At 37.0% G+C, this 11288-nt stretch overlaps 1 protein-coding gene across 1 annotated transcript; it reads right to left on the reverse strand.

The window, feature by feature from the left end:
• Positions 1–2498: 2498 nt before the first annotated feature.
• Positions 2499–10679, reverse strand: LOC121320943 (Krueppel-like factor 5). Its single transcript, XM_041259766.1, has 4 exons — positions 10383–10679; positions 7641–8445; positions 7333–7392; positions 2499–3782 (listed from the first exon to the last, which is right to left on the reverse strand). The coding sequence occupies exons 1-4, from the start codon at positions 10560–10562 to the stop codon at positions 3604–3606; spliced, it is 1224 nt and encodes a 407-aa protein (XP_041115700.1). The 5' UTR covers positions 10563–10679; the 3' UTR covers positions 2499–3603.
• Positions 10680–11288: the final 609 nt, after the last annotated feature.

An 11288-nucleotide genomic window follows, 5' to 3' on the forward strand; every position in this document is an offset into this window, starting at 1 on the left:
AAAAAAAAAAACACATTGATTAGTAGCAAGTCTACATATATTACATTAAAATAATAGTAAAAATAGCAGACGTTGTTATCTCAGCTACCACATAACTATTAAAGGGCTACTATTGTGTATTTTCTTATGCAGATCAAATATTTTCACTTTGCTGAAGTAATCTCATTACAAGTAAATTAGTTGCGATAGCCTTATCTCTATTTGCTAATAGGTGCCAACATACAGCTCCAGCTCCAATGATTGCTTAAAACCTAGCAACCATTCCTGCCCTGCCACATTGTGTATTCATCCACCAGTGTGCGTGTTAACAGGATTGCTTTGCATTTACAACAGATAATTCTAAGTGCAAACATGAAATTCTACTTAATATTTAATCACTAACGGAATACTGGCGGCTAGAGTATGAATAACCTCAGCTACTGTGCTTAAATATATATTAAATATTCCCCACTCAACTAACAGGCAGTAATTTCACTGCAGAAGTTATTTAAAAGAAATCCAAGGGGTTGACTTGGAGAAACAAATATCCTCCCTGGAGAAGCCACAACTGTTTAAAGAAAGGAAAGTGCCCAATGATTTGATTAAATCCCTAAAAAAGTTGGTTGAATGCTATAAGAACATAAGAACATAAGAAAGTTTACAAACGAGAGGAGGCCATTCGGCCCATCTTGCTCGTTTGGTTGTTAGTAGCTTATTGATCCCAAAATCTCATCAAGCAGCTTCTTGAAGGATCCCAGGGTGTCAGCTTCAACAACATTACTGGGGAGTTGATTCCAGACCCTCACAATTCTCTGTGTAAAAAAGTGTCTCCTATTTTCTGTTCTGAATGCCCCTTTTTCTAAACTCCATTTGTGACCCCTGGTCCTTGTTTCTTTTTTCAGGCTATCCTGGTGGTTTCCCTGGTACAGTAAAATGCTCATAAAATCCTGTTGTGTCTTAGTCTGGTGGGGTACAAGTCAGTCTAGAAAATTATTTTTGAAACCCATCCTACAAAACATTAACGAGTTAGAAGTTTTTCAAATTATTGCATTTCACCTTGAAACCTTGTCAGCTGTACCCATGTGGACATCATTTTAAAAATACTAATGGACTATTTTTTGAAAATAAATATGGTGGATAACTTAAAAATTAGTGAATTTAACATCTGGTTATCAACACTTAGCAATGACAAGCGTTTTTTTTTTTTTTTTTTTTTTTTTTTTTTAATCAGGCATCATTTTGTTTTATATTTACATGTGAACATTTTGCCAGCTTCATTGTACATTTAAAATGTTTTTTTTTTTTTTTTTGTTTTGTTTTAAATATAACATTACAAAAATGAAAAAGTAAAACAACAAAACACATGAAATGCTGAAGCAGGACGGCAACTCTTTGCCTCGGTTTCCTGGTACAGTACAAAGATTAGACACATCTTACAAAATATGTACATCAGATACCAAATATTTACATTTCTTAAAGCATTTCAGTTATTTGTATAAATGAACAGGCCTATAGTTTACCTTTTTTCCCCCAAAAAATGGACAACTTAATTTAGAGAAATAAATAACCATGCTACAAAAGGAATATCTGTATAACAAAGAATTTCTCTCTGTTACAAAGACCCATGTAAAACATTGTGCTTCTAACTAGTGCTGTATATAAATGTATTCCTGATTTGTGGGCTTAATTATAAAATACCTTTGAACCAATACAAGTGGACGTACTGTTCATAAGTTTATTATAAACATGATTGTATATTATTGTATATTCATCAGGATTCAGCATGGCACAACTGAAAACAGCTTTGAAGTTTATTATGTTAAACATGGGGATAATGTTATAACAATTTGATCCAGTCTGATCCCTCTGTTGGCCAATCCTTTGAAATGGCGGAAATATGTTCTATTGGCTTGTTCAGCTTTTTCCAGAATTAAATATGTAGCAATACATTCATTTACCGTTTGGAGGGAAGCCCAATATGCTCCGTGATCCAGTACAAAGTGCAAGTTACTAGTTTTAGGTCAAATAAATCCAGTCAATAAAATGTGATCCTATTTCTGCCAGTGCTTTAAATATAAATAATCCGGCTCTTATGTTTACTTTCCAGTTTGAGAAACTAGCAATGGTTGGTTTCTGAGGTATCATTTTTATATGATTTTTTGGGTAAATTGAATCAACTTTATAACAAATATCTGTGTAACATTTGTTTGAAGGTATTTAAAGCGATGTGTCCGTATTGTACCTTTTTCAAACACTAAAAGGCAAACACACGCTAAGACCTGGTCAGCGTGGCATTTGCAGTAGTACATGCAATCCTCGACTTACGACGCACGGCACTTATGACTCTTTTGCATTATTACCCTGCTTTGACTTTACAATATCGATATGGCATTTACGACACGGTGAGACACAAGCCATGCTTCACGTGCGCATGCTCGGTGTCCGAACCGCAGCACCTGTCGTGGTCGCCCTGACTTACTCTAGCGATTTTTTTGTGACTGTTAAGGGCAAATAAATAAATAATAAAAAAAAAAAAAACAATGTCTGATAAGAGCAATGGACTCAAAATGAAACCTAAGCTGTGAACTCTGTCACATAACTTCAGACGATCGTAGTTCTGGCTAGGAGTACCGCATACGCCCACTGAATAAATACGTCATTGGAAAGCCCCTAGTCTGTTCTTTTAAACAAGCCGTATAGATGCCTGAGTAATATAGTGTAAAGAATTAAATAAATATTTGCATGAGTACAATATAACGGGTTATTTTTGTAAAGATATATTATCTGGCCAAAGAGTCTTGAACGTAACCCCAATTTATATCATTGTTCCTATGGGGAAAATGTGCGTCGACCTACGGCACTTCCACTTACAACACGAACCAGGAACCAATTCTGTCGTAAGTGGGAGGACTGCCTATAGTGACATGTCAGACCAACAAGGAACAAATCACCGTTATACCTAAATATGTATTTTGTGGGACTCTTACAGTTTTGCATGAACAGTATGGTAGCAAAAGTCCTTTAACAAAAGCTTAGCATAAGTTTTTAAATAAAAACCATGACCACCAAGACATTTCTAGTAATACTAATATGTGTCCTTCCTATGAGATAAGAACCAATTAAAAAAATAGAAATTAAGTTATGCAATTTCAAGTAGTATCTGAGCTTTGTTCTTTGGTTACATAAACTTTCTACAGTACCTAAAGGTTATTGTCCTTTCCATTGCACGTTTCTCTGACCTCCAATGTATTTACTAAACTGCCACTACAGTCAACAGTGCTTTGGTCAAAACAACTCAAAAGGTACAGTATATAAAGCTGTGTTTTTGTGAGATGTAAATAAACTTTGTAGCGAGCACCAGCTTTTGTCATTCCCATTTGCTTTTGCATCAATACCACAAAAGAAGACTTCTACAAAACCTTCCATCTAACCACGCTTTTCCTTAGTTCCTCCATGCTGCATTCAAACTATACAAAAATAAAGTTCAAGTCACAACCCCCCCTCCCCCATAAAAAAGCTTAGTGAGAAAATGTATCATCAAATATAGCTGTGGCAGCGACATATCAAAAAAGTATATATTGGTAACAAACACTGGACAATCCGAGTTGCCCGTCCTCAGGGAGTCTAATTCTGGTGCCTCTTCATGTGCAGAGCCAGGTGGTCGGAGCGGGAGAAGCTGCGGCTGCACACTGCACACTGGAATGGCTTTGCCCCGGTGTGTTTCCTGAAGTGACGTGTGAGCTCATCGGAGCGGGCAAACCGCCAGTCACAGCCTTCCCACAGGCATTTATATGGCTTTTCACCTGAAACAAACAAACAAAAACAAAAAACAGCGCTTAGGAAACTTGGATGCTACATTCAACATAAATAATAAGGGCAATTCAAATATTTCAAAAGATGGACTAAAGGACAGCTTGGGGTCCTGGTCAGTGAACTGAAAGTCTTTAACAGATTCACTGTGTTTATATCATGTAACATATGTACTTCAATGAGAATGAGAGTGTTGTGTTGACAATGTAAATTTAGAAGTTTCACCACGATGGAAAAACATATTGGCACACCAAAAATTCTCATACAAAATACAATCCTATAAATTCACCATAACAGACAACAAATTATAGCAAAACAGCAAAATCAATATTTAAAAATGTGTCAATTATCAAGGGAATCTGGCGATCTCTTACTGAAGAAAACTACCTCATAGCGATAACACATTTTTAAACTTTTACCCAGAAACCATTGGGGTGTTTGGAGACCTGGGGAAGGGGACCCTCAGGGAAACAAATCTTTCTTAAATAAGACACTCGGACCAACACCTGTTACGCTAGTTAAACCACTCTGACAGGCGACACAAATGTTTACTGTAATGCTAAAAATGGTTTAACCTTAATCAAAATGAACTAACTTTCAGCTGCAGAAAACCAAAACAGATGTGACCACAGATATCTATGATACAGGCCTCTTTTACAGATATTTGCATTACACAGATGGCAGATATACACCCGCAAGTTTTTTTTTTTTTTTTTTTTTTAATTTGTATTTTATTTATTTTAAATTAGTGCATGCTAATTTGTCCCACTTTAAATCGGGCAACTGTGACATCATAGGAATCAAAGAATGATTAATGGCAAGCAATACACTGAACACATCCCTCATCTGGATTGCTATTTTACCTCTTCATAAAAGATGTATGAAGCTTCAAGTACAGTACATTGTTTTTTTTTAGGGTTTTTTTTTTTTTTTTATGTGGCTGTATCAGGACAGACAAATTCCACAGATTTTTTCTGGTTGCTGGCCTGCTGACATAGTTAACATCTCACTAAACAGTTGCCAGAGTTTGTAATCCTGAGATCCTGTCTGTTATTAAATAAGGCATAACTTATTAGCACATAACATTCGGCTACCCTGCACCTGTTTCTCATTACATCAACAGTTGTTTGTGGTAACAATTAAATGTGTATATGGTCTTCCCAGGTTTACCAATGGAAAAGGACCTCAGTGCGATTCACCAGGTTACCCAAAATACAGCACTTTTGCGAGCCATTGTAAATATTGTAAGACACTCTTTCAGGAAACTTAAAACATACTTTTTTTTGAGAACCAATAACCTCTATAAATACATTATTTCCCCTCCTCCCACAACAGCCATTCAAAGTGAACTAAAGCCTTGGTATAGACGGGAACAAAGGGGCAGGTAGAAGGCACATTTTGCAAACAATGCTTTTCACCTCAAAGACAGACAAGATTGTCTTTACTGCATGTACTTATTTAGCTGTTGTGTAGACCCTTTCAGGTTAGGAAAAGCCCTGTGCTTCAAACGATACAGGATTTCTAAAGAGTACGACTGCTCAGAGAAAGCATACAGGGCCTCCCAGAAAGTTTGCAAAAGATGAATTGGACAGAGAACAAAAACAAACAAAAAATGTCAAGGGAATTTTTTGTATTTTGTGAAAGGATTAAGGTATTGCAGTAGTTTTGTAAAATCTCAGTTACAAGACCAACACAAAAAAAAATATTTCTAGATATAAATGTATGCCATAAAATGTGCAAGTTAAATTGACCAAATGCTGCATAATCAACTTCCATTATTCCCATAGTACAGACATAACCCATTTCTTAATAACTGTAGTGTTATCATGCTGACAGGCAACTTTCTTTGCTTTTGTTGGTCAACAAGCCCACTGACTGGACATTCAATTATATCACATAGCAGGGGAAAAGCTAGTGCTCTTTGCAAAGCTAAAAATATCCCACAGACACGCAGAGAGACTGAATGACAGATATTTGAGATATTATATACATGTGGATCCCCACTTTTCATTTGGAGTGGAGAGCAGCACCTCTTCAATACTATGTCTCTGTGCTAGTGCTGGGACGAACACAGGATTTTCATGTTCGGATATTCGCTCATAACTTAAATATTCGTTTGTTTTAAAAAATTAATAAGTCATTATGTTGCTCAGAATGCAGGCAGAGACAGCATAGCAGCAGGGTCACGAGGCTTGACCCGTGTGTGTGCCTTTATTTTACAGCAATACGTTACAATATGTAACATGTTAAAAGTAGAAAAATCTCCCAGGAGTAAAGAATACGTTGTGTAGGACTTGCTTTACTCCAGTGAATTAACTACAAAACAAAAGGATGCCAAACAGCGGCTCAATTTAAACGTTGTTCTGTTTATTCCCAAAATAAATAATACATAAAGTTGACACCGTATTTTATTTATTTCTTACTTTTTTTTTTCATTCCTTGCCATTGCCGTTTCTCCACAGTAAACTGGCCATAGACACATTTTCATAAAGTAATAACATGAGGTTTACTTGTGCCTTTTTATATCTGAACAAGCAAAATTAAAACTTAAATTTAACTTTAAACACTTCAAATAAAACAAACATGGAAATGGCATTGTAAAATGAAGGGGAAAAAAAAAAAAAAAACTTTATAAAGGTTGAGGGTTACGAACTTATTTTCAAACAAAACGTCAAATCTTTCAAGACAAATCGTTAAATACAGGCCATTAACTATTGACCAAAAAAAAATGACTGTGATTGTTTCCCCCAGTTCAACGAGTATGAGACTAGATGGTCCCAATAAAGGCGGCAGAATTTATGGCAGTCCTTCAAAATGTAATAGATATGTTACATATAACACACAATTTCAGACCTTCTTATGCCAATGGATAAATATTGGACAGACAGTTTAGATTTATAATGGCCGATAGTTATGCAAGTGATAATATTCCTAATTTTTCTAACACGATTTCCATACCAACATGCCTGTGGGTATTATGGCCCTTTTTATAACTACAATTAGCTGTGCAGGATTTACAATGCATTCACCTAAGTGTTGTCTCAATACAGAACTGCATATGAATTAAATTACATGTAATATTTAGTGTGTTAGTCTACAGTTTTTATTAGAGGAAAGAAAGAAAGAAAAAACAGTCTTTGTGCTTTATCACAATATGGGCATCTGTATGCATATAAAAAGTCAGTTAAATAAATATGGGCGTTTATTCTAAAATTTACTTTACAACCTTTTATTTGTATTCAATGTTTTAGTGATCTTTTTAGTGTTCAATGAAAGGTGTGTCTGACAACCTGAAACCTCAGATAAGACCTTGCGTTTTGTCTTATCCAGAGTTGTTGGCAAAGTCCATTTCCCAAGAATGTCAACAAACTCGGTTAACCTTGTTGTTTAAAATTCAATGTCTCTTAGTTTCTAAGTATTTCTAAAGTTTGTCAACACCAAGAGTTTGTAGGTGGGGAATCCTCAGATTTGGTAAAATCAGACCTATACAGTCATTGGGATTACATTGTGACCTGTAACAGAAAATAAATAAAATATGCTTACCAGTATGAGTTCTCAAGTGGGCTTTTAAGTGAGAAGACTTAGTGTACACCTTTGTGCAACCTAAAAAAAGAAATTAAACACACCGACATTAAGATACATTTATTTTTCACACTCCCCTCTCCACCCCCTTTTAGCTACCATGCTAAAGTGTTATTCTAATATCTAAATATTTTCCTTTAATGAAAATGTACTGCACAAACTAGATGCATCTGGTTTGGTAATTTCTATACTGCATGGAGTCCTCTTGAATATTAGGACTACTGGCCAAGCACTGGAAGTAAAAAGACAGACAAGGCTTCTTCACTTACCTTGGAAGTCACAATGATGGATGCGCCTCTTTTCCAAGTCTGGGTTGGTCCTGCGGTTAAACCGGACTGGCATGGACTGCGGGGTTATTTGCATTGCTGGAGAGACATTGGGATTCTGGACCCCCAGCTTGGAAGCGATGCTTGCAGCGTAGGAAGGAGGAGGAGAGAAATTCTGTAACAATGCTGTCTGCCTGTCGGGGCTGCCTGGCTCCGAGCTTGGAGGGGAGGGGGGGAAATAGGATGCATGATGCTGTTTTATCTGATGTTGCTGTTGATGAAGAAAGTGCGTTGGAACTGTAAAGGTGTCATCAGGCATGCAGTGAAATTGTTTTACGGGAGTCTGTTGGCTGGCTAAATGAAGATCATTCAAATCAGACATCGCAGAAGGCAGGTGGGCATTACTATGAAACAAGTGACCCTGCTGAGGAATTTCTGGAGAAGGCATCTCTTGTTTAATATAGATGCCATTGACACGAGTTCCCTGGGAAGTGTTGAACACACTTGTGAATTCGGGGAGGGTCTGTGCCATGTTAGTGGGACCATTCTGCTGGCTGTAAGAGCCGACAGGTTCGGTCTTTATTTGGGTCATGGCCGGTCTCTGGGGTTTGAACAAACCAGTCCGCAGATGTGTGAAGTCAGGTAGGAAGACGTTCATGTTGATGCTATAAGGTAACCCTTCATCCTCATTAAAGAACTGGTCTATCCCTGAAGCACTGTCTCTGCGGAATTTCTTCTGTTCTTGAATAGTGGGGACTGGTGAAGGCTGAGGCTGTGGCGTCAGATACTTTTCCATTTCCAATCTTGTCTAGGAAGGGAAATGCAATCAAGTTAGATACTGTTTGGGTATGCATTATAAATAACATCAACAATCATGCTGATGACTATCTTGGATTACCAGTTTCCTGGTGAGGTATCCATATTATTTATTTTCTTAAATCAGTGGAATTTCCTGATTAAGCAAATTAAAAAAACTTACAATAAAAGGTGTGTCATATTTACTGTACCACTTCGATTCAGTAACAGGTGTATTTTTATAGTGAAACGAATTACTCAACATCTTTGACTGCCTCATGACTGCAAAAACATCTAACCTGGGCAACATACTTTCACAGAAGTGTTAAAAACCGGATACAATAGACAGCAAAATGAAAACAGCATGCATGCATATATATATATATATATATATATATATATATATATATATATATATATATATATATATATATATATATATACACACATACATACATACATACATACACACACATACACATACATTCAGCAGGTCAATAACAGAATACATATTAATTTGTGTCTAAATGGTCTTACTACCCCTTTGAGCAGTGTTTAATGTCAAGCTATAAAATTGTAACACTAGACTTGACATTTTGATGCCTAAACTGTAACCATTCTCTATGGTGGTGCTAGAGCGCATGTGGGTGGAAGAAGCTTGATATGTTACAAGTACCGTCATCAGCAAAACATTTACCAAGTGCTTCTCAATGGGCTTATGCTACATTCCCCCTTCTCCTGTAAAAACTCAGCTCATACCAAATCTTAAAACAGAACCAGCTGACAAACGGAAAATCTGTTGCATTGCTGTTCATTTATACATCCCTTAATGGAACATGCATCTGCATTGGTATAGTTGTAGTTGTTTGCCATAAACTGAACATACAAATTGTATGTTCAGTTTATGGCAAACATCTACAACTATGCCGTTTTATGTGCCGCTATCATATACTACTAATATATATATATATATATATATATATATATATATATATATATATATATATATATATATATATATATATATATATATATATATCACACACTCTGACGTATAAACGGAATTAAAGCACGCGACAATCATCACGACAAACTGCTTTTAAAGAATAGTGGAAAACGTTCTGATTAAGACGTGGTGAGCTCTTGCTGAATTTAGATCTTCCAGCTGTCGTTTGGTTATGTATCTGTTTCCAAACAGTTTTCTAATCGAGCCTGACATTGCTGGGAAGTTTTTCTGGGTCTACTCGGAGGACGTTGCGTGGGCGGCGCGGAGTCAGTTGCTGACGGGCTGATGGTCAAGTGCAAAAGCAACTGGAGCTTCGCAGTCAGTGCCAGGCAACAAGGCTGACTTACAAAGCACCCTCACCCACCCACACACAGTGCCTCCCACCTCTTGGGGTTGGAAAGCCATGGACCTTTAAAATGTATGCATTTGCCTTCAGACCAAGCAAAAACAAAACAAACAAAAAAAAAAAACAACAAGCAATAAATGCGATGTGCTGTAAACAGTTGCACACCTAGCAGTTCTAGCATGGCGAGTATGCGGTTTAGATATTTTCTTAATCTAAACATGAAATCTAAGAAGGCATCACCAAAAACACAAAAAGAGGAAACCCCATCAGCAAACTGTTAAGGCGTGTCCTCTTAACACTCCCTGTACGGTATTTTCTAAACAGCAATGAACTATAGTTGTACCCCCCCCCCCCCCATGTTATTGAAACGAAAAGTGGGTTTTATTATATATTCTTGTACAAAATTGAACTGTGTAAATGTTAAGAACTCGAAACATGAAAAGCAAAGCAGTTGGTTGAAGCCAAGGCAAAACTTCAAAGTTGAAAAGAACTCTCCAACTATTTCAACCACCTTTTTAATTTCATGAAATCCTGTTCCTTGTACTAGTCTCATTGTGCCTTTTACATACATGTACACGGATAAGTTGATATTCCCTACCTGGCTGAATTCATGTGTTAAAATCTTGGCAGCAGAGTTCTTCATATCCTCTCCCACGAACAGAGTCGAGTCTCTCTCCAGGTTTTCCCCAGTCAGCGCAGGCTTGAGCAGGGTGTAAAACAGCTCCTCCTGCCCTGGACTCATCCCTGTACTCATTGTTAACAGAGTGGTGGTAGCCATACAATTACAGGGAGGATGCAATATCCACAGTGTGCCCACACAGAGAACACTTATCAGAGGTAAACTATCCCCAGCTGGCTGTGCCGTACTACCCCTTCTCTCTACCTGTGCGTAATGGACTATGAGCTAACACTGTCACCGCATTTAGTACTTGAGGCTCCACTTTGGGGCGGAGCCAAGGTGTCACGATTGGCAAGATAAAACGCCAATAATATCACAGAGGAGAAAGTTGTTAGGTTACATTATTTATTGCATTACTACGGCTAGAAGTTTAGTACTTTTTGGCAGTAAAAAAAAAAAAAAAAAAAACGAAAAAATTAAAAAGATTCAATCAACGTCTTTTAGAATTCTACACAACTGAGAATGTACACCAATACCATGTCATTAACAAAAACGGAAAAATAGAGTTAAATTAAAAGCAAATTATATGTGTCAGAAAGACTTGTTTTCAAACGTTTATTCTAACAAATATCATATACCATGCTAATGATAACGTGCACGTAGTATGCTAAATTTGTCTGGACCACCCAACGTATATGGTGTGGAACTTTTTTACTTAAAAAAATGAGCACGCTTAAGGGGACTTCCAGTGACAGGTATTGGTATGCCAAGCTTCCACTACTAACCGCAACAAGAAGCTCGGACATGCATCTCTTCTGGAGCTCTTAATGATAAAGGCATGCATTCCTATTTTTACATTCTGTGTAACAAATTAAGGCTCCTGGG

Source organism: Polyodon spathula, chromosome 9, assembly GCF_017654505.1.
Source record: "Polyodon spathula isolate WHYD16114869_AA chromosome 9, ASM1765450v1, whole genome shotgun sequence".
Classification (NCBI taxonomy): Eukaryota; Metazoa; Chordata; class Actinopteri; order Acipenseriformes; family Polyodontidae; genus Polyodon; species Polyodon spathula.